General features: G+C 26.1%; 1 protein-coding gene across 1 annotated transcript; it reads left to right on the forward strand.

Moving 5' to 3' along the window:
* Positions 1–11008: 11008 nt before the first annotated feature.
* LOC145835574 (mannosyl-oligosaccharide 1,2-alpha-mannosidase IB-like) lies at positions 11009–24730 on the forward strand. Its single transcript, XM_082943234.1, has 11 exons — positions 11009–11088; positions 11898–11998; positions 12187–12298; positions 13570–13745; positions 14241–14326; positions 20487–20606; positions 21012–21127; positions 21595–21808; positions 22036–22208; positions 22618–22727; positions 24500–24730. The coding sequence occupies exons 2-11, from the start codon at positions 11898–11900 to the stop codon at positions 24591–24593; spliced, it is 1302 nt and encodes a 433-aa protein (XP_082799360.1). The 5' UTR covers positions 11009–11088; the 3' UTR covers positions 24594–24730.
* Positions 24731–25583: the final 853 nt, after the last annotated feature.

Here is a 25583-nt window from a genome sequence, read left to right on the forward strand (position 1 = left end):
AATCTTATTGTTTATATGGTTTCAGTTTATCAGTTACTGTATAATATTAAGAGTAAGCAAGTCAACCTAATTTTTAACTCAACCTAACAAAGTCCTGGACAAGGCTCTATACTGTATCAATGGTGTATGGCTCAATAACCAAAAGGTTTTTTCGTACACCAGGTCCGTAGACCATAATTTTTTAAACGCTTTTTTTTGTGTTTTAATAAAGAATATTAACAGTAAGTAAAAAAAAATTATAATCGTTTTAGATGTCATTTATATTGTACTTCTTTTACATACTTTTTGAAATAACTTTATTTTCTGTACAAAATACATAACTTTGCGGCCTTTTCATAAAGTAGTATGCGGAAATCTATAGATTAATGTTTTATACCATGGGTCGAATAACAAAGCAACTACAGCTTGCACATCCAAAACAAGAAAGTTATATCAGGCCCGCAATTTAACTACTTTTAAAATAAATTTTGCCAAAAAAAATTAACACAGTTTACAAATATTTTGTTAATATCCTACTGTGCTGATAAACTAATTGTTGCATTACAAGCTACTTTTAATTTTAAACTTGTTGTAAAAATAATACCACATGCGAAAAAGCTTTGTCTAACAATTCATGTCCGTTAATTACCAAAGACTTCAAACATTATAAGGGTTAAAAACTTTAAATGCTGTTAAAAAATACTTTTTACTAAACTTAAAACCCAGTTTACTAAAACTTTTTTTTTTCTAGTTGCGTATACACCTAAAAACATAAATGTTTTTTTAATGCTTTAATAGTTCTTAATTCACCAACTCAAGTTAGTAGCGAGATTATATGAAGTGATGTTTTCCCAAGTCTTAATTTTAAACACTTAACATTAAACTCTAATTTTTTCGTGTTTCATACTTAGGCAAATTATTTCATTAAAAAGAAAGAAAGCACAAAAACGGTTTTTAGTACTATATCTCTCGTTTAGTTTAAGGTAAATGATAAACATATTAACTGTTTATGACATGTAAATGTAAAACAAGAGAGTCGAGATGCTACATCGGTTAGTTACGAACTGAACCTCGAATGTTAATGCGTTTAAATGTTTTTAAGAAAAAAAAAGATAACTTTTAAAAGAAGCAAAGTTAGGAGAGCCTAAGCATGATCAAAATGCAAGTGTTGTACAACTTTTAGTTTTGAAAAACAATAGTTACTCTAAAGAAAACTAGATTATACCGGGTTTTTACCAAAATTATCGCTGTTCTTCATCGTAAAGTGGTTAAATTTGTCTCAAAACTGTAAAATAAGCTTTTCATGTAAGGTAATCGTATTTGCTTGGACTCAAAGTTCTTACGTTGTTTATGTACCTACTGTACTTACATATTAACAAAGTAAAAAAGCTCGCGAAACTTTCGAAGAAGAAATAATACTTTTCAAAAGAAAAATACAACTAAAAGGGGGTATAGGGAAGAGAACGCTAAGTTTGCAAAAAAAAAAGTTACTACAACAGAAACATAACTAAATGCCTCGCCTATGGGTAGCACGAGTGGAGAAAAATTATGGTCCAAAATTAACAACTTGGCGTAAACAGCTTTGCAAGTAGTAAAACGCCCCTGGCTAAATTGCTGTTCGGTGACCAAACTTTAGCGTTAGGCTACATAGTGATATTTATTTAGCAAATCAAACCGAGCTTTGTTTTGTTTAACGCAGACACTATAAAACTCAAGTAGAAACGAATTATGTAAAATTTAAAACTGTTGCAGAAAATACAGTTTTTTGTTCAAGACTTTAAGTATCAAAATTGTTATCTAATTGTTTATTATTTGTCTAAAACATAAGTATTTTAAACCTAAACTTTTTAAACAAACTATTTTAATTTAATATATATTTATTAACTAATATTATCTACTTACAGCTTTTTTACTTATTTTTGTGAGAAGATAAAGAGTTAAAATATTGGTGTATACAATAAACGTTTTTTTCAACTAATACAAAAAGACTTAGATAAAACAATGTTTTATTTTTTGTACAAATATTAAACTAAAAGAAATTTGTTTTCAAATAAAAACATTGTATTTATTTTGTAAACCTCTTGATTAAACTTTTGATGAAAAAAAACCGTGACCATAAAATAATACCTACTAATACTTTTTAAAATATACTTAAAATTATTTAAAACTCAATATTTTAGTAATAAGCTATACTATACTTGTACTTAACTTAATAATCTAAATAAACATAAACTGTTAAAAAAAATTTAAAAAAAAAACTTAAATTAAACTTTGTTGTATTTGACTAGGCTGTTGTTCAAAAAGATTATTTAATTTCATTAATTTCGAGTGAACATAAAAAAATAGGACTAAAATTTTATTATAACTAAACAGTAAGTAAAATATATCTATTTCAAAACAAAGTTTTTAAATCCACTTTAGTTTAGTAAAATATATCCAAAAATAAGTAAACAGAATGAGTTTAAAAAAAAACAACTATAAATTAGAAGTATTATACTTTAATTCTGCAAACTTTGTCCATTGAAAAAAATAAGAATAACTATTACAACTGTAAAAGAAAAGATTATAGGTATCATTGTTAATTCAATAAAAAAGGTTTGTATTTATATAATTCAAAATGTTCAAAAATTTACGCCCATCTAACTTTTATTTTTTTTAGATAGTTTAAGTTTTGTTATAATATTTTTTCAAATATCAATAAAAATTAATATTTAAATATATAAAAAGTGATAATAAAATTAAAATTTTATTTAGCATTTTTTCAGAAAATAATTTAATTTAAAACACAAAATTAGTTTCAGCTCTAGAAATAAGTTTTAGTTTTATAAGGTGATTCTTAAGTTTTGTTTTACTAAGACAAACTTATTAGCATTTTTTATTATTTTTTTATTTTTTGAAAAGGGTTTTAATCTATTTTCTTTTATTTTTAGTAAGGTCGTTTTTCGAGTAAAAAGGATTAATATAGTAGTAATTATAGCAATTTGTTAGTTCGTTTTTTATGTTAACCTGTCTGATGAACTGAATTATAATGCAAATTTTAAGTATAGGAATGACCACGGTGATTTTAAATTATTTAATTTGTTTTTTAAAGTACGCTAAATTATTATTATAAAACTGTTATTCTATTTAAGGTTGTTGTTTTTTTTCAACTTTACTTAGTTTTGTATACTGCATTTCGATATTTTTTAATATTTTAAGCTTTATTACGTAACCTATTTATATGATGTAACTTAAATTCAAACCGATAAAAAACCTATCTTACAAATTTCAGTCAATTTAATAAGATTTTGTTCAGTTACTGCAGAGCCTCAAATTAGGCTTGTATTAGAGAAGTTAGACTAGCTCAAGGCTTTTGTAATGAAACAGACGAAAATAATTGTATGTTTTTCTTAAAATAGTTAAAACAAACATTTTTGTAATATTTTTATTTTTACATTGGCATTTTTTTTACATAAAACTTGTTTCAAAACTACTGGCTGGCTTCATCAACAAATGAGATAAAGCTTTAAGCTACTGTACACTTCTCGGAACTATCTTTTAAAACATAATGAATTATAATAATAATTTTTGTTGATTAAGTAGTTTAATTCACTTTTAGCTTTGTAGCCTTACTTATCTCTATCTTTTTTATAGTTTAGTTTTCAGACTTATCTTTTAAAAGTGATTTTTTTTAAATAGTTATATTGCTAGTTTATTACTTATTCATATACATAGTTTTAAAATTATAACTTTCAAGTAATCTTACAAGTTATATGTAAAATCATTTATTTTGCTGCTTTTACGCAGTTAAAAATTATTTTCAAACTTAAAATATTGTTCTAAGGTTATTTTAATTATTAGACCTTTTAAAAAATCAAAACTTAAAAGTCGAGGGTAAAAATAGAGGAAACAGTAGAAAGAAACAAATTACAAGTCACACCAGTTTTAGTAACACCGTGTAATAGAGTGACACTTAGTTGGTGTTTCAAGCAATTAACTGATTATAGACCTTCCGAAAAAGAATTTTAATCGTTGTAAGCCAAGATGGTGATCGTTTAGAAATTTCAAAACAAATTGACAACTTTACAGATCAGGTAAACACAGGTTAAAATATACTAAGTCTTTTAAAATTACAAATAAAACGTTCAATCAATAGTTGACAAAACCAATAGTATTATGCAAAGTTGTTTTGTAGTTTGATAAATAAAAAGCTAGACTATTTCTGTATCACTTTTTTCTAAGTCATTTGTATTTTTTATTTTAAGTTGGCCAACACTCTCTTTTTGTTGTTTATTAAATAAAGCTGTTTGTAACAATTCAGCATTGCTTTTCTCAGTCGAAAGCGGTGTTCTTCTTTCTTTCTTTTCTCTCAAACTATTCAAACCACTTCAATTCAGTAACGTGCTTGTTTTGGGGAATTAGTGTTTAGCGTCTGAGTTGATAACACGTTTATTGCTTGCAAGTGTTGTGTTCGCATCGTACTTTTGTACGATGGCGACTGTTTTTTATATGAACTTTTGAATTAAAGTAGCTTATTTTGTCTTTTAGTCAGCAGTTGTTGTATTTTATCGCAGTTTTTATACATTGTAAATATACCTTTGTTTCTAAGACTCGATTTCTTTATATACAATTAGTTTAAGCATTTGAACAATCTAACTACTTAATTAGGCTAAGCTTAAATGATAGTCTAAATTAGCTCGCATTTCATAATCGACTTAGCTAAATAACTTAGCTAAGGCAATTTTAAACATTCAATTAACCGTCACCGATATTGTTATAACGCGTAAAGTCAGTTAATATCCAGGTTCGCATAAACGTAAGTAACAATCTACATCGATCGATCGGCAAATGTTGTTGTTTTTCCTTTTAGAAAATTAATAGCAGTTAGTGATTTTTCTATTAGTCTATTAGTGTAGCAAATATTTTTTAACGTATTGTAAAAATTACTTGTTTTAAGATTTTTAGACTTTTGGTTGAAAATAAAGCATTTATTAATGGTAAAATTATTTAGCTTGGTAATTTGACGTTAAAAAATAATGTATAACTAACAAATTTGCTAGTCTTTCCTAAATTTCCTAAAAATGTTAAAAGATGTTTTTGAAAATAAAAATTTAAAACTGAATTCTTAAAGTTCGATTACTCAAATATTACTCGAAAATAACGTAATTTTCCTTGAAACTTCAAGTAAAATGAAAGTGTTTTTAATCTTCAATTCTTAATTTTAAGATTTTATGGTTTAATCTATAATATATTCTGTTTTTTTGAAAAATTAAGTGAAAAAAAAAGTAAATAAAATTTATGATTTTAGTTTTTTATGTTAAAATTTATAGATAAAATATAATTACTTACGAAAATATTTAAATTCTCTTAAATTGTCTTAATGTTGTTAAAAACCATTGCCATAATGTTTTACTGTACTTAATGTTAGTTTCTATTTTGCTTTTTTGAAGTCTTGAAATATTTTTTTGGGCCAAAAGGAGTTGATATTTTAGCTATTACAATGACAACAACTAGTAATAAAAAGTTCTACAAGATAGACTTAAAAGTATCAATTCTTTTCTTCACGTGTTTCTTAAACAAGTTTTAACTTAAATATAGAAAAATATTATTTTTTAAAACTTCAATTTTCTCTATGTTTTACAATTTAGATGAAATAAAAACTTTGCGTAGTTAATAACTAAAACGTATTATTTCAATTGATATAACACAAATACCTATGGAATAATTTTTTAGATTTAATTACGTTTGTTTAACATTTTTTAAGTTTTAAATACCTTGAAAATGTTATTTACATTTACAAACAGCTGCTTCACATTCACCACCAACCAGTTGAAGTGACACCATCAAAAAATATAAATGATTTTTGTAGTACTACAAGCTGACAGGCCATTATTAATGGACTCTCCCTCAATCAAAGTTTAATTTTCTACCCTCAGTTACAAACGGCGATTATCGTAGAGACGATCTTAACATTTCACCAGACTCCTTTTAGTATTTTCAGTCGAAGAGGCATCTTTTGTTTAACGACACTGTTCTGCATTTCTGCTCGGAACGACAACGGGAAATCTTCTCAGATCGATGTAAATGCCGCTTCTCTTCTTACAGAACCGACTTTTTTCCTGGACTAGGCTAGATGCTAACAAGAAATTTTTGGCATGAGTTAGAAGATAAATGGCCAAAGTCTTTTTTAGAACGACCGACCAAGAGAAGCCGATCAACGAAAAGGCAGGTTTTGCACTCGACCTGAAGTTTCAAAGACGAAAACTTTTGGAAAGAATGGTGTTTCCGACAAGCAGTTTTACAAAAAAAAATAAAGTTTATTGAACTCAACAAGAGACCTGGAAACTTCAGCTGAACAAACTACTTGCTAAAACAAAACTAAGACGACAATTCCATAAAAGAAGTGAAAGTAGTTAATTTTTTCTGTAATCGACATTATAAATTTGAAGTCGAAAGAACCAATCAGAATCGAGTACACGACCGCGCAGCTCTTCTAGCTGCACGCTTCACTGCTCGGCACCATGCAAGATTTCGAAGCTGGGGCCTCGAAGACTGCGTGCTTGCATTAAAAACGGGGTCCGGGTCTACCTCGCCCCTGATAGAACTAAGCTGAGGTTATACGATAAGTCGTGGACTTTTTTTTTTGGCAGTAGTAACATTTATGAATTGCTTTTAAATGTCATTTAGTATTTTTTATTGAAACTTCTTAACTTGTATTAAGTTAATTATTGCTGTTTTTATATTAAAAAATTATTTGTTTCAAATATTTGTATTAGACAAATGAATTTAAGATGCAACTTTTGTTCATTCTAAACAATATAATTAAAATACAATCATTTTCAATACGCCTTAGCAATTTAAACAAGTTAATAAATAACGTTCTCTTAACTATTTTAGGAAATATAGAGGTGCTAAAGTTTACAATTAATTGTATACTTGTTTAGTTTTAATTCTATACTTAAGTTAACAATTCCCTAAAAGTTTTCATAACACCATATAATTTTTTAATTTTTTTTTTAATCATCACAGCATTAAATATCCATTGGTTATAACGATCAGACCAATCTTACATAGAAATTTTTTTATGATGCTCGTTGAAAAGTCATAAAAGTTATGCACATAATTTTATTTATATTTATACGTCTTTTTTATTATTTGTGTTAGTTGAGTAAAAAGTGTATAAATTTCAAAATTTTATGTTTTTGTTTGCTTGCTTATTTTTTTAGTGTTTTGCATACGCTTTTCAAATACTTATTAAATAACTGTCTTGACTTTTTCACTACAACTACTTCTTACAAACAATTATCAAAAAATACAAATTAAGCTAAATTATAGCAATAAATTATAGTTCTTTGAGGTACTTTTTAACGTTTATTTTGTTCTAAGTAGTTTAGAAACATTAAAAAATAGCTCTACTTTATCATTAAAGTTTTAAGTTTCATTTTCATTATTTTTCAGTGATGCCTTTTTTTAAATCAAAAATAGTATTGTTAGTTATAGTAGCCTGCTTGTTCGTTGTTTATTTTGTGGTGTCTGAGAAATTGAATCTAGCTGCGAATTTTAAATATCGATATGACTACGGTTAGTATTACAAATTAACGAGTTTATATTTAAAAGTACTGAAACATAACATAAAATCTTATTTTAAACAACATTTTAGCAATGTCTGTAATTTTTTTTTTAATATTTATAAGGTAGCGTACTAGGTTTTTAAAGTTTTTGTTAGATTAAATGTTGCAAAGCTTTGATTTTTATAAAAAATAAATTCGAATTGATCTTTTTTTCAAGAATCTTCTGCATCTAAAGAAAATTCTTTGCCAGTCGCCAAAGATCCCCAATTTAGGCTTCTTATAGAGAAAGTAGACAAACTTTCGGCTATTTTAGAGAAACTGGAGATTATGAACGTAAATTTGTTTTCAGAGTTTAAACATATACTTATAAATTTTAAAAATTTCATTTTTACAATGGCAATTTAAAAATACAAACTAAAAACAGCTAAATATTTTTGTAATGCTGTTTTTGATTACAGGCTTGGTTTATAAAACAAAAGACGAAACTAAATTGACTGTAAAACTTTCTTGACTATATTTTAGCATTTCAAACTCTTTTTTTTAACTTATTGTCTACTCTTAAACCTATTTTTTCGGATTTTTTAAACAAGCAATATAGTTATTAAATATATTTTGTTTTCTTTTTTTAGAGTTCCTGACTTAAAAAATTGTAAATGCGAAACTTGTTAAATTTCATGATTGTTTTATTTTTGCAACAAATAACGAACACTTTCAGGTCAACACTGAAAATATTAAAATTGACAGTTCTGTTGATAGCGAGTATGTAGAGCCTTTACAAACAGCTGGAACTCATGACTTTAACAGAAGAACTTCTACTGATCCGGATGTTTTAGAAAAGAGAAACACAATAAAAGAAGTAAAACTGTTTGTACAATGCTATATAAAATAAGTTGTGTAATTAGTGTTATATTTTTAGAATAAAGTTGAATTACAACTATTGATCAAGTTTTTTAAGTTAAACTTGTTTACATCAAAAAAAAATTTAACAAAATAAAATTTATACTTAATAATTAAAACATCACTAAAAAATAAACATAATCAAAAAAAATAAACAAAATCTTTAACAAAACTTTAGAAAAAAGCAGAACATAAAATTGTAGTTATTGATGTTAATTTATAAGAGCTCCAAAACTTGATACATTGCTTATAAGATTTCAGAAAAAAATTGTTATATATACTATAAAATTTATAATTATTTTTTTAATTTATATTTTTGTCTACTAAATATTTTTCACAATGTTTTTAAGTTTTTCTAGAAATTCGGTGTTTAAAAAAAATCTATGAAGTTTTTATCAGATGAAAATGATTATTATTATTATTATTGTAAGTTTATTATCATACGAAGGAGCCAGGCATCAAAACCTAGGCCACTTATACAGAAAGACATACAACAAAAAGACAAAAATAAACCAAAATTGTACATTAATAATTAAAAAAACTGAGTTTAACTAATTAAAGTTTAAAATTAACATAAAAACACAAAATTTATAATTCCGGTGCTTCCGAAAAGAGAACAACAATATCCTACTTCAACTTCACCCGAACAAATGGTTTCACTCCTAAACTGGTTTCACTTTCATTCGAAGAACTGGCTTCACATTATTTGAACAACTGGTTCAGCCTTCATTTGAGTAACTGGTTTAACTTTTATCCATACAACTTGTTTCACTTTTATTTGTATAACTAGAACCGCTTTTATCTGATGTGTTTCACTTTTGTTAGGAGAGCCTGCTTCATATTTACTTTCAAATCTTTAATACTCAGATAACTCAGCGTTTGTTGGACTTTCGTAGTAGCTGATAAATGTTGAGAACACTGACTATAAACAAAACTCAAAAACCCAAGGCCCCAAGCACTTTAACAGGCCAATTAACTATGTATTAAGGAACAGGTTTTGTTATACACAAAGGAAAGGCGCCGCTAATACAATAAAGCTATAGGTTAAACCAAATTAGACATATACAACCAGTGGTTAATGAAGAAATAACAAAAAAGAAATTACTTATGAATTTTGCTGACAAAATATTTATTTAAATCAAACTTTTTTAACCTTAACCGAAAATGCTCAACTTTTTTACAAGAAACTAATTCGTTTGGAAGCTTGTTCCATAATTCAACTGAACGATAAAAAAAGAATTATGCCAAACATTATAATTGAAATTATGTCTGCATGTAAATTTTCTGTTGTTACCTCTCAGTAAATAAGTACATTTATGAGGTTCTAAAATAGACTGTAAATTAATTGTAGTTTCACTATTAATTAGTTTGAAAAAAGTAATTAAGTCAAACTCAATCCTTCTATACTCGAAAGACTTAATACCAAGTTTTGAGAGTCTATCAAAATAAGATGTGTATGAAATGTTGCAACGGTTGAAGACTATTCTTTTATATTTTCTTTGAATGGATTCAAGATGGTTAATATCTTTCTTCAAGTATGGAGACCAAATTGGTGTGCTGTATTCTAACTTAGGACGAATGTAAACGAGATAAATTTTTTTTAGAATGTTTATATCTGTAGATTTAAAACTCTTTAAAACTTGAAAAGAAATAGTTGATGCAATTTGATAAACGTAATTGATATGGTGGTTCCATTTTAGGTTTTCAGCAATAAAAATTCCCAGATCTTTAAACACTTTAGTTGAAGGTAACCTTATGTTAATTATTCTAAATTCAGAAGTGATACTAGATGTATTTTTTTGAATGTTTAGCACCTGAAATTTACTAGGATTTAAAACTAGTTTTCTTTCTTTTAGCCAATGATAAATTTTATCCAAAGATTTTTGTAGAATTGTGTTAGAATGGCTAAAAATTTTTGTATCGTCTGCAAAGAGATTTATGTTGCTATCAACATCTACTTCTAAAGCTATATCATTGATATAAATTATAAATAAAAGTGGGCCAATATTCAGTAAATAAAAGGGTAGTTTTTTATCAGATGAAAATGATTATGATAAAGATTTTAATTTTTTAATCATAAAAATATGTTATTAAACTAAAAACTATAGTTGAAACAAAAATTTCTCTCAAGTTGTATTCATTTCATTACACTTGAGACTTTTTTTTAAATAATACTATTTATTATTTTATGTTGTTATGTTATTATGTTGTAACCAAATATTTTTAAATGTTATTTAGAAGTTAATGTTGAAAATATAAAGCTTAGTTTAATTGCAAACTTCTTGATTTTTTTATAGCTCTTTAAACTAGTATTATTCGTTTTCTATGTTTAAAGTTTTACCTTTTTGGATAAATTCCTAAGCACTTAATAAATTTAATTAGTTTCTTTTGTTTTCTATATGTTTTAGTAAGCCTCAAATAAAATATATGTATACAACTTGTTGTAATCTTTGATGCTTCTGTTTTGATATAATAAATAAAGAAAAAATAATAAAGTTATAAAGTAATAATAAACTTTAAGGTCGAAATTTTAAGTAATGAACTTGAAAATTCTATTGACATCGAGCCTGTAGAGCCTTCACAAACAGCTGGAACTTATGACTTTAACAGAGGAACTCCTACTGATCCGGATGTTTTAGAAAAGAGAAACACGATAAAAGAAGTAAAGTTTTATGCATTATATCATATAAATCACTTGTTTGACAACTATTTTGCTTTAGCTGAAGTTGATCATTTTTTAACTTGTTTTTTTTTTTATAAATAAATGAATTTTTAAGAGAAATATATTTATTAAATGAGAGTAAAAACGTTGTACAAAATAAGTAAAAAGTCTATATTTGTAAACTAAAACAGGAAGCGAGAACAAAAATAAACAAACTTACCATTACTTTTGCTAGTTTTAAAAGAATGTCTTATAAATTGTTTAAATTTACTTTATGAAGTAAAAAAAAAGTTCAGTTTTATTGAAAATCTTTTAAAGCTTGTATCGAGTGAAAGTGTTTTGTTAAAAGTTTTAACTATAAACGAAAAAATAATAACATACTATCCTTTGAAGACTAGTTAACTCAAACAGCTATAGAAAATTCAAAACGATTTGCTTTTATGCTTATTTTTTTTATACTTATTGTTTTGTTTTTCTTAATATTGAGTCCTTGGAAAGTTAAAGATACATTGCATTGTCTTTTAGTTTTACTAAACACATATACTGTTTGATTGAAAATTGAAAATTTGGTTTAACTATTTAATATTCATGTTTTTAAATATCAACTTATCTGTTGAAATTTAGTAACCACAATGTAAAATCCTTAGAAAATGGTTTTATTTTTTACCTAATATTATGATCTTTCACTTAACTTTTATAGTTCTAAATTTGAAATAAGTATATGTTATGCAAGTTACGTTTATTATAAACTGTATTAATTAAATTTTCATTATTTTCACTTTTTTCACTTGACTTATTTTTTTATAAAGATGATGCAATTTGCATGGGATGGTTACAAAAAATACGCTTGGGGAGCAAGTGAGGTCAGACCTGTTTCAAAACAGAGACGCAACCCTGGTTTCTTCGGAGAGTAAGCCTTTTTTTCATTTCTTTATTTTCTAAGTTGATAACATCAATCAATTTTTTTTTCAGTATAACAAAGTAAAATAAACAAATCTGTTTAGAACAGCAATACTTTATAAATTTTTAATACATACTTGTTATAAAAAAATGTAAAGTGAAGTTTGAATGGTTTCTGTTTACACAATAAATATGCAGGTCAGACATAGGTGCTACTATAATAGATTCGCTTGACACATTGTATTTGATGGGAATGATAAAAGAATTTGATGAAGGTAGAGCTTGGGCAAGGAGCCTACAATTTAATGATGTGAGTATTTTATTATACATTTTTTTATTCACAATTTTCAAAAATTATTTAAACTTTTCTAAAAATAATTAATGGAAATAAAGATCTGTATTAACAACTGCAAAAATTTTTATCTCAGTTTTTTTTAATATTAACTAAAACATAGTATTAGAATATAAAAAAGCTATTTACAAAAAAAGTAGCATAAGTTGTTTTAAAAATTTAAGTCCTGATTCAGCTAATTCTTAATGATCTGGATCCGGTTGATCACTCGTTATTGACTTACAATTATTGACCTACAAAGCAAAAAGAATCGTTTTGTACCGTTTTTATCAATGTAAAATAAAATTTTGATAAATTTTTAGTTTTAAGAAAGGCATCTACTTTTATAAAAAGAAACGAATAAAAAATTAGCTTGCCTTTGAAAAAAAAAACCTAACTTTATTTTTTAAGTAATAATATACCGAATCTGGACGAAAAATTTTTGTAAAATCCGGTTTAATCTCAATTTCTTAAAAACGATCCGGATCCAACTGTTTAGGTAGAGCTCGATAAAAGTATACTTTTTAAAATTCAAAGGGCTTAGTTAAAATTACTTAACAATAAATAAATAATGATAAAATGTGTGTTGCTATATATTTTTTTTTCTCGGAAAAACATAAGCTTTAAGCAAAACATCAAATGCTATCCATTTTAATTGCAATTTTTTTTTTATAAATTACCTTTTTAGCTTTGTTGTAAAAAATTCTTAACAGTTATAGACGTTTTATATTTGTTATAGACCTTACAAAAGCATTTGATGAAAATAATTCAATAAACATATCTTCAACCTTTACATTAAAAGCGATTTTTTTAATAAGTTTAATAAAAGCAAACTTCCCGGCGATTTCTTTTTATCTTGACACATTAAAACTTATTTGTGTCTTTATTTTGCAATGTTTTATATTCAAACATAACTTTTTACTCTTAAGATATTTAACCTTAATTAACTTGTTTTAAAGACAAAAATAGTAGTAGCAATCATCTAAAAACTATTATACCGAAGATGAGATAAAATGGGCAGTAATAAAGTACTATATTGATAATTACTAAATTTAGCACTTTATTATAAGTTTTACCACAAATTATTTTTTTAAGAAAACATGTTTGTATTGCAGCTGAAAAGTACATAGCGGGCCGTATATTTTTGCTATGGTAAACGTACTTAACCCGCGGGCCGCAGTTTGCCAGCTTCTGTTTAGACTTGCAACTTTTTAGTCTTCAGTCATTTTTCAGTAAAAAAAATTTTCCAGGATCATGACCTATCGGTATTTGAAACCAACATCAGATTTATTGGAGGGCTTTTGGCCGCTTACGCCCTCTCTAATGACGTCACATTGTTAAACAAGGCAAGAGAAATTGCTGATCTAATAATTCCGGTTTTTGACACACCGACTGGAATACCTTATCCAAGTTTTAATCCTTTCACGTTAGTTTTGTGAAATATAGTTATTTATAGAAACTCTAAATATATTAAAATTTTTTACTACTTTTTTTCCGAGAATTTTCTAAGATTCTAGACTAAAAAATACTGTTAATACTCTTTTTAGTAACTTAACTAAACCTTTTACAACGTATGTAAATATCTTGGATAAGTTCAAATAAGTTTTATATTCACTTTTAATTAAAATATAAAAAAGTTTTATTTTGAATTAAGGCACATCAGTGTTTATTAAATACTAATACTAAACTTGTATTAAAAATACATAAAAACATTAAATTCCTAACAAGCTCATCTTTTAAATAGTTTTTAATGTTTCTTTAAAAAAACAAAAATTCTGTTATAAAATTAAATTGTATCTTTATTAGATTAGTGTTTGTCAACAAAAGTACCGGCAATCGAGAAAACCTATTGACTATTTTTTTTTATAATAAGTGCTTATTATAAGTTACGAAATAATTCAGTATCTTAAACATTTAACAGTAAAAAAGCGTCAGGACCAACAAAAACAAATTTGGCTGAATTAGGAACTCTTCATTTAGAGTTTGCCACGTTAACTAAATTTACAGGTTATTTTAAGTTTTTGATAGTTATTGTTGGACACAAGTTTTTAGCTTATAAATAGCATAAAGTTTTTACAAATTAACTAACCTGTTGGTTACAACCAACGATTATGTGAAGCAAATAATCATACGTGAAATATTTTGTTTAGTTTTTATAAAAATAGTATATGTATCAAAACAACATAAAAAAGAAAGGTCTTCAAACAATAATGGTCATTAGACCTTGTGTAAAAAAAGACCTTTCGGTCATCGATCTACAATCAAAGGGAAATTTTTAATGTACAGAACTAATGTCATATGACTGAATTTATTCATTTTAGTCAATAACGAGTAGCTTAAATATAAAATAATTAAAAGCATTTCCCTAAAAAAATGACAATACCATTCCCAAAATAACCAAATGTAAGCAGTGATTATACTTTATTTGTTCAAAATCATTTTAATAAGATATCCCTCAGTTCCATTTTGAACCTATTTGAAATATATTCAAGATGGCTTTGGTGTTTTACGTCTTAAAGTTTTTTAGTCCCTTGTTACTGCCTTGATGAATTACAGATTAATTCACATGTCAACTTAAGAAAGAAGAAGCTTGTTCTAAACTCTAAAGGATATTCAAAAATAGTTACGAGTTTTATTAAAAATGTTATTCTTTAACAACATTTAAAATAATTAGTAAGAACTTAATTTAAAACTAATACGTAAAACTACCCTGCTTATTTTTAACAAATTTTCAAAGTTTAGTACACTTTTTGTTAATTTTAAGTTTCATAAACATATAATACATTTTTTATCATAAATACATTTAAACACCCTATCAATAAGTATATCATCTTCATCAGATTACCCAACAAATTTTATCTAACGATTTTAATAAATGTTAAATCAAAGACAAATTACAAAATTTTCTTATAGAAAAAAAAAAACATTGTCTTATTTAAAGCACCAGTTGGTTTTAGTAGGTTTTTTTTTTTTTTTGTTTTTTCATGTTTAGAAAATTAAGAATAGTCTTGATTATTACGCAATAATACTTAACATATATACTTATTTTTATTTATTCTACATTTCTTAATATCTAAAATAATTGATCGTACTGGTTGAAAAAAAAATGGTCTAACTCAAGGTTTCCTAAACTCATTTACTAAATCGCCCCCTTTTCAAAAATTTGAAAAAAAATCGCCCCCCATGATTTTAAAAAGTATTTTTTCTCTTGAGTACGCACTTTTGAGCCAAAAAAGTTGTATTCGAAATTTATTTAGTCTGGAACTTCTTATGCACGCACTTTTGGGCTGTTTTCAAAGTAATTTAGAGGGCTTAAAAAAATAATTTACAGTTATTTTTTTATAAGCCCAGTAAAGCGTATTAAAATACTTAATTATTAAAATGCCTTGTGTAATGTGTAATCAATTCTGTTCAAACATGAATTGTTTTGAAACTAATTAAACCTTTTGGTTAGTGTTAGACAACTTTTGTAATCAGCAAGTCATTTTTACTAAATAATCTATTCTAGTGTCGACTTGTTAAAAAAATGTACTTGCAGGCTGCATAATTAAAAAAAACTAACATATAAGAAATTTAAAAAACTCGAGCAAAATTGTAATAAATCTATTTAGTATTATTGTGATCCAGGAAGTACTATTGTGAACTGAAAACCAAATTGAAAACGTATTTCAAAATATTAAGTATCAAAAAACTAAATTTTATTTTTTTTTGCACAAGTAGTTTTCAAGTTACTTAGAGGGCCGAAATTTGACTGGATCTGGACCGTACGTTACCCATATAAAATCTTAACTGAAAGCTACATTATAATAATCTATTATATAACGAATTGCGGACATTTAGAGTTGAATGCTAAGTAACTTATTTAAGTCGCACAATATACTCAAATTGTTTTATAAATAGGAATATTCTAAAATTACTATACATAGATTAAAAAGCTACATAAGAATGAACAGCTTATTTTACACATAATGAAATAAAAGTTAAAACATCATTGCTGGTCTAGTTTAAGGAAGTTTGACCGACTAGCTGATTATCTCACTTGAAAAGTCGTTTGATCAATAGCTTCTGTTAATTCATTAAAACTTTTAATATCAATGCTAAAATATATTATAAGCAAATAAGCAAGTTATTTGTAAAATTAAAATTTTAGTTTTAAACTTTTTAAACTATACGTTTTGTAGTAGAATACCATGAAATAGTATTTGACTTGGAATAACCTTTAAAAAACTAAACCTTGATCCTAACAGTTTTTTTCTTTATTTAAATTAGATAAAATATATATAGGTTTTACAGTAAATTTTGTGAACAGAAAGAAATCAATTACAAAAACTTTTATTAGATTAAATATTTTATTGTAACTGTAGCAGTCTTTTTGATGGCTTATTTAATTCTGATCAAAAATGAATTTCTTTTCTAGCTATTAACCTATAATAGTTTAACAAAGGTAAATAGTGAAAAAATGAAACTAGGGTTGAACTATTAAAATAAACAACACATTTTAATTGTCAAAATATTTTGAATTAAGATAAAACAAAAAACAGTTGACTAATTGTTTAAAATTCTTAATATGTAGAATTTTTAACAATAATAAATCAAGTTAGAAAAAAAAACTGATTTTAAGAATCTTTTAAGTGAAATAGTTAAAGTCATTTCAAATAGAGACCTAAAATCTATACTCTTTTAAAGTCAAAAAATCGTTTTTAAAATAAAAACTTGAATGGTTATCAAGATTTTTTTTATTTATACCGATTAAACAAGTAATAACAAAATCTGTTAAATAAATATCTTTCAAACAAATATTTTATTCACTATGCAGTGAAAACTTTTAGTGTAATGTAAAACGACAAATATAAACTACAAAATAAACCAAGTGAAAACATAAACCACTCAATAAATACAGTAGACTTCGGCTTGAGTTCACACTTTAAACAAAATAAAAAAGTGCAAACTCAAAAATGCAGTATCATTTTTTTACAAAATGGCAAACTTTAATATGTTATATTATAATGCAATAATGTTATGAATAAACGTAAAATCCACTAAAATATAAAATAAACATTCATTAATAAAGATAGATCTATATAAGCTACTAAGTATAATAAAATTTTTGCTTTATTAATACTTAGTTAGTTATATACTTCATTTAAGTTAAATTTAAGAAAACATATACATGTACTTTTTTTTGGATAAAAAGTGCGAACTCAAGAGGAAGTCTACCGTAATTAATATTAATTAGGCATTAAGCAAACCTGTTGTAGAATAAATAACTTAATAAAACTGTTATTATAAAAAGAATACTTATATACATTACAAACCAGGTTAAATAAGAAATATTTTTAAAATAGAAAAAAAGAAACTTACATAAGATAATGTCTGCTACTGAAGTCTAATCTAATGTTAAGGATGAGCTTCATGACCGTGCGAGTTTTTCTATACTTGGTACTAAATCATTCAAATAAAGCCTCATGCCACCTCTTTTACAAATATCTAGATTAGATCTTTTGCTCAAGATGTTGATAACTGAACTGAAAGCTTTCTCAACAACATAGCTAAAATAAAAAGCTATAAACAACAATCTAACTTCCTCCCAAATGATAGGATACTTTTGCCTTAGTTTTTGTTAAGTCCAAAAGCTTTCATAACGTTCTTTTGTAAATTTTACTTTAAGTTCAAGGTCAGTTTTCAAGTTAGAAAAGTTTCCTGTAAGTCAACGTTTACTTCAAAAATATCCGCTACGAAGGGATCCATAATCTACTTCGGGAAGTTTAATTGAAAAACGTCAGTAAATTGTTTATCAATATCACAATTTAGCTGTTCTAAATGAGATGAAAACACTTCTACTTCACCTTCACTTATTCGAAGTTTTTAGTTTTTCAAATTTGTAAATTGAGAAAACTCATTATTTTTGAAATTTTTCCATACAACTCAAGTTTGCTTCTGAAACTGGTTATCTTACTTTTGACTTTCACAAGATTCAATTTTTACCTTGTAAAGTTTTGTTCAGATTATTGATCTTACCATATAAGTCTGAATGTAAGCAATGTCAATTTTTATTTTAACAAGATTGTCTAACAATACCTTATCCTTTTCAAAAAAAATAATCAATAACTTAAATAAAAACAGCCAAAAACTTTTTAAACAGTTTCCTTTTGATAACCATCTCACTTCTGCATGCATTATCAAATTTTCAAAAACATCATCATTGTCATTTCACAGCTGTTTAAACAAACGACTTTGTAAAGCATGCCTTTTTATTCTGTTGACACCTTTTATCACAAAGTTTAATGAGTCGTTTAAACGGACGCTCAAATTTTTTGCAACTAAATGTTGGCGATGTATAACGCAATGGTTAGTAAAAATATCAGGGTTTAACTCTTTGTAATATTTGATTAATCCACGATACTTTCCTATCATAGACAAAGCACCATCTGTTGCAATTCCTATAAGATGTTTTGAAGGTGTTTTATCTACTTCAAAATATTTTTTATTTTTCCAAACACAAGCCTTCATGTGCTATGTGTTTCCATTAGTTGGGAGAACGCTAGTTCTTCGTATGTTGTATCATCAACTATTAAGGCACGCAAACAACAAAAAGACATTTGTTCTCCGGTATCTCACTCGTCAACCTGCATTGAAAAATAATTATTGCACATCATTCGAACTAACTTTTTTTCAACACATTTTGAAATTTCATCTATAAGTCTTTTCACAGTGTTGTTGTTTAAATGATTAAAAGGTAAAACATTACTGGTGTTTTTATAATGAATGACTTTTTCCAGAACTGTTTTTAAGACAGGAATAAACATTTTTCCCCAATGGTGTGAGGCAGTCCTTGTTTAGTAACTATGAGAGACAGATAATAAGAAGCTTATTGTCCATCTTTAATACTTTTTGTAGATTTCTTGAACATGTTTGTGATTTTACACTATTTTGTTTTCTCATCTAGACGTTTTCTGAAAAACTCTACATTCTTATCTTCATGTTCTGAATGAAATATATATTTTACGTAAACAGAATGACTTTTTTTGTTTAAGTTTTACCTCAGGGTCTAATATTTAATGGCAAGCTAAAAGTAGTAAATTAGCAAGATAGAAAGTAAAAAATTTATGACTTCCTAAATTCTAAAATAGCCCCCCTTTCGCCCCTTTACTAAAATTCGCCCCCCGACTTACTAAAATCGCCCCCAGGGGGGCGATATCGCCCACTTTGGGAAACCCTCTAACTAATTCTATCAATCTTTAATTTAAGTTTGTTTTCTCTAAGCCAATCTAAAACTTGTAAATGTGATGTAGTTAATTTTTTTAATTTTGTTTATAATTATATGTCAACTGCGAATCTCAGAACCCTTAAAATAGAGCACTTCTGAAAATCAATGTTTCAAAATCAATAAAGGTCCTTAGACTGAAGTTTGCTATGCTTATACATAAAACTTTCACAGGTTGGTTCAAATTCCTTAGAACTTACACACTGTTAAATTTAAGCTAGTTATGTTTTTAACAATAAGAATGTTTTCTTATTACAATAATACCTTTTAAATTATTCTGATTTATTCATTAAAGTTCCTCTGTCTTTTCTGAAACTTTACTTAGGTCTAGTAACACTGTTCATACCACATCACTTTTATCAAATTCAGATAAACATTATCAACAACCTCAGACAAAGCCAAGTTGATAGAATAACAATCAATAAATCCAGTTTAAGAGATGTTAAAATATTTTTTAAGTAAAAAAAGCTAAACAAGCAGTTCTATATAACTTTTCGAAAAATATATTCAAAACAGATCTTAAATTGGCTTAAAGTTTCCTAAGTATGTTTTAAACTTTGTATTGAACATCGGTGCTACTTTTGCTAAGTTCAACAACTTTGGTACTTACGTATAATTGTTTTTTTTTCAAATCTACTCCCTCTCCATTTAACATAGATTTAAGGAAACCAGAATTGTAACCTGTTAGTCATTAAAAATAACTACCCTAACTTTTAATAAGTTTTGGTTTTTAATAAAACAAAGCATAAATAAATTTCTGACAAAAGGAAAATTTATACACAGTTTTTTTAAGAAATATGAATACTTTAACTTTAAAAGCATTTATTTTAAACTCTATACAAACCATCTCCTCATTTTTTATTAGAATAATGAAAAATAAAACAAGAAGGCTTTTTTAAACAGGAGATCCAAAGTACCTTGAAAAAGTCATGAAGACCAGAGACTACATTGAGAAAACAGACAAAACAAACGGACTCTACTCTAACATCATCAACCTCAACACTGGTTCCTGGGGATTTCCGCGTTAGTTCAGCGCATTGTTGATTAATTTTCAGTTTTTTGAGTTTAACGTTTTTCTGAAGCATATTAAAAAAATAGTTTTGTCTTTGAACTTTTTAACCGTTGAGCTATGAAATAGAAGTGATTTTGTCTTTAATTGAGTACTTTGTTACAAATGTAAATACATTGAAATAAATACGAAAACTACTTTTTTTATGTTGATTAGCTCGACCCTTTATGTCCACTGTAACGATTTATTTTTTGTTGAAAAACAAAAAGTCTTACTGTGTTTTTTTTCTATTCATAAATATTCATTTAGAAAAATTCAAAATATTTTTTTTTTCTGGGTCTTTTAAACATAAATCCGTTAACAACACTTTGTATATCTACAACCGTTTAGTTTAAACTTGGTCAAAATTTTTATAACAGCCGAATCGTCGCTAGGAGCTCAAGCCGACAGTTTTTACGAATATTTGCTGAAATCCTGGATATTATCTGGTAAAAAAGATACAACTGCCCGTCTTATGTATGATGAAGCTGTAAAAGTTTGTTTGATCACTTGAATACTACTAAAGTTTTTGAAACTTTGAAAATAAAAGTGATTATTTTTACGTCGTTGCTGTTAAAAAACTGTTATGAATTTGTTTATCAATAATATTTTTTATAATTTTTATCATTATACTAATTAACTCAAAGTATAAATTTTTTGTTTAGGCTTTTAGTTTTGTTTTTATTAGCTAAAAACTAGTTTAAGTATCAATTAACATCAGAAATAAAAATTATAATTGGAAAGTTGAACACATATTTAATAATCGTTTGCCACACTACGTTTTCATGAATAGTACATGACTATTATAAAACAAAAGTACACTAAACTCACTTAACTACTAACTTTTTGTTAGCTATATTTTTTTTTTTAAGATGGTAACTAAAATTTAAAATCCATTCTATAAATGTAAATTTTCGCTTAATAGAAGAAGTATTTGTTGATTAAAAAAAATCATACAAAAAGGTGCTAGAAGAGAACATAATAACCACTTCGCCTGGTGGACTGGTTTACGCGGGAGATATGAAATACGGCATTTTAATGCCAAGAATGCAGCATTTGGCCTGCTTCAGTGGAGGAATGTTCGCATTGGGATCCGAGGGTAGTTCAGATCCCGAACATTATATGGAGTTAGGAGCTGATATCACCAAAACATGCCACGAATCATATGATAGATCACGTCAGTTTGTATATATCATAATTAATTAAATTTATTTTAAGTAGAGTTTAGTTCTTATAGTGGCTTGTGTTGAATAAATTACTTTTCTATTAAGGTAATTTTTAAATACTACCCAATAAATGTTTAACTAAAATAAAAAAGTTTTTATTTATAAAAAATAGATAAGAGTTTCAATTTTATTTAAAAAGTTAAGTTTTAATTAAAATAATTTTAATTCTTATTTACAGCATCTAAGTTGGGACCGGAAGTTTTCGGATTTACAATGGGAGAGGAAGCATCTTATAAGTATCAACGAGCCGGACATTACATACTACGACCTGAAGTTATTGAGAGCTACTTCTACATGTGGAGACTGACTAAAGAACAAAAATATAGAGATTGGGGATGGGAAGCTACCCAAGTAAACATTTGCAGTAGTTGTTTTTTTATTGATAATATAATAATTAATTTATTTATGTTTTTTTATTTAATAATAAAATTTCAAATAATTTTACTTAGCACTAATTAACCACAAAAATTTTTGAAACTTATTTTCGTTAGCATAAAAACTTGTAAATAGACACGAATTATTATAGTTGCGGCCAGGCATTGAGCTTACCTACCTCTTTTTTTTTTTACTTCCTTTTAATTTCTCATTGAAAACAATTTTTCTTTCTTGAACAAATTATTTCAATAAACACAAGAAATTTTGTTTCATATACTTTACTAATTTTCAGATCTTTACACTTATATGCTAAACCAGTTTTTTTGAATATTTATTGGTTATTTTGATAATCAATTTATCTTTTTAAAGTTGATTTTCATAACAGGCACTAATAAAGCATTGTAAATCAGAAGCAGGATTTAGTGGGTTGAAAGATGTAGGCACTGGAGAAAAAGATGATAAACAAGAAAGCTTCTTCTTTGCTGAAACTTTAAAGTATTTTTTATATCTATTTTATAAATTAAAAAGCTAAGTTTTATATCAATTTTAATCAAATGTTTAAAAGGATTTTAAATTCATAAACACTTTTGTATCAGTTTTTTGTGAAATTTAATATACAGACACCTCTCGCGAATCTACGCACATTGTTTCCACATCAAAAGAGCGTAACTATACGAAAGAACAAAACTAGTAGAGAGGAAGCAAATATACCTACTATTTCGGCTGTTTTCTTATATTTTATTAACATACACTATTTTGTATAATTGACAATTGTTTTTGACTTTATTTTACTGTTTTGCTTGTTATTTGCAGTGTGAGGTCACGACTTGCTAAAGTTAAAAATATTTTAGTCAAAAGCGTATGTTTTTTAAATTAAAATACTTCTAAAACTTTTTGCTAAGCTTTTTTGCTTACTATAAGACAATTATGCAATGTAACAAATTATTTACCCACTCAAATTAAGATGAGAACTTTTATACAACTTTAACTAATAGATATTAGGCTGTTTTGCCCTTAAAAAAATAAAATTTGTATCTTGTAGTTTTAAGAATTTTAATCTGCACTAAATTAACAATATTTTTTAAAATTCAATTTTTTTATATCTTTCAAGAATTCTAAAATGCGTAACCAAACGAAAGCGTAGATTCGCGAGAGGTGACTGTATTTCTAAATACTTACTTTATTTTATTTATCATTTAAGTCTTTTTTTTTATAAACCATTTTTGCAAAGTCAGTAATCTTTATTTTTTATAACAAACTGTTTAAATCCGTGCTGATTTTTTACAGTTATTTTTACAGGTAGGTTTCAGATTTGCACGAGCGGACAAAATTGCACGAGGGGACTAAATTGCACGAAGACACTTTTGCTTGAGAGAAAATCTTTGCACCAAGGGTCATTTTTGCACGGGTTGAAATTTTTTTTTTTTTTAATATTATTTTTTGTTAGCTTAAATTTTATTTTACTATCGCTGTTACCAATAACCTTTACTCTCGGTCGGAAGTTTTTTTTTTCTAATAGTTATTTTTTATTAGTTTTATTTTTTATTTTACTATCACTGTTACCCCTAACCCTTACCTTCGGTCGGTAACTTTTTTTCTCTTTGTTTTTTTTTACTAGTTTATCTTTTAGTTTTTGTTTCTGTATTTTTTATAACTTTTTTTTCTCGTGCAAAAATGACTCTCCGTGCCAAACTATCACTCCTGCAAAATAGTCACTCGTACAAAATTGACCCTTCGTGCAAATTTTTCTTTGTACAATTTAGTCCCTTTCTGCAATTTTGTCTTCGTGCAAAAGTATCTTCGTGCAAATTTGACCCTTCGTGCAAATTTGTCTTCGTGCAGTTTAGCCCCCTCGTGCAATTTAGTCTTTGTGCAATTTTGACCCGTTCTCATTTTTACAATATCTTGAAAATTAAAAAACAATAGTACATGCAGTTTTTTATTCACTTGTTCAAAAGAAAATGTAGTTTTACTGAAATCTTATACTAAAAAATGAGTTAAACTTGAACTGATGTTTAAAAAAAATAATTAATTAATGCACAAAAGCAACTTTTATACACAAACTTATTTTTTTTCACTCAGTTATTGCTATACCTTACACCGCTTTTCAGTAAGATTGTTACTAAATATATAATCATTCTAGCATATAATTAGATTAAGTTATGTACAACTATGAATCCATTTTTAAAAACATATAAACTTACATATTCTTTTTTTTATCACAAAATTTAAAATTAAACCTCTATCAAAAGATACTTTTTTTGAAGGTACTTGTATTTACTATTCTCAGAAGATGACCTAGTGAATTTAAATGAATGGGTTTTCAATACAGAAGCACATCCATTACCAATAAGCACGTAGCATATTTAAAATAGTTATTCAGTACAGAAAATTAAGTTTATAAAGGTTTTTCCGTCAAATTTATTTAAGTGTTCTTAAGTAATAATGATAATTTTATAAGTTCACACTGTGAAGCTTACAAAGATGCTTCTATTTCAGTTCCGTGTTAATCTGTTATACTGTTTTTTTTTTATATGTATACAAACTTGAATTTTTCAAAAAAAATTATTTGTATACTACTTGAAGCCTGCACGAAGTTTATTGGACAAAAACAAAAAGCTCAAAAAATAATTTCTGTCCAGGGAACTGTTTATGTTATATAAATATTTACTTTAGATTGAATTTTTATTTAAGACAGTGTTTTTCAAACAGTTAGATATTTAACAAGACACTTTTCTAGACTTTTGTTTCGTACTTCAATAGTACAAAACAGCAGTTAATAGACTAAGATACTTTTTTATACAGTTAATACTAAAACAATATATTTATACAAACTTAACATAAATAATTTATTTACAAGCCATTTAACTCTATAAAGTGCCTTCAAGTTTTTTTTAGACTTTTTGCTTGTGAAACTTTTTTTGTTTCTAAAACATAAAAGCTGGCTAGTATTTAATTTCTGCTTTATTTTTAAATTCCTTTTCTCTCAATATTTTTTATAAAAATACCGTATTAGTAACGTTTTAATTAATACTCAATATATAATTATCAATTGTTTTGTATTGGTGATAACAATATTAATAATTAAAGTTAAATTACTTATTCAATTTTATTCAAATTCTTTATGTAAACTTATCTATTCAAAAGCTATTAACAAAAAATTTTATTTGATATTTGCTATCGACTTAAAGTTATTGTATCGTAATAAACTGAAAAAATAAGTATAAGTTTTATCTTTTTAGTGGTTAAGTAAAATTTTAATTTTTCAAATTATAAAAAAATGCACATGACTTTTTTTAAATAGTAAATATTACTCACATTAGAATTGTCACATTTTACTTAAAACTAAAC

Source organism: Thalia democratica, chromosome 5 (genome assembly GCF_965202585.1).
Source record: "Thalia democratica chromosome 5, ktThaDemo2.hap1.1, whole genome shotgun sequence".
In the NCBI taxonomy this organism is placed as follows: domain Eukaryota; kingdom Metazoa; phylum Chordata; class Thaliacea; order Salpida; family Salpidae; genus Thalia; species Thalia democratica.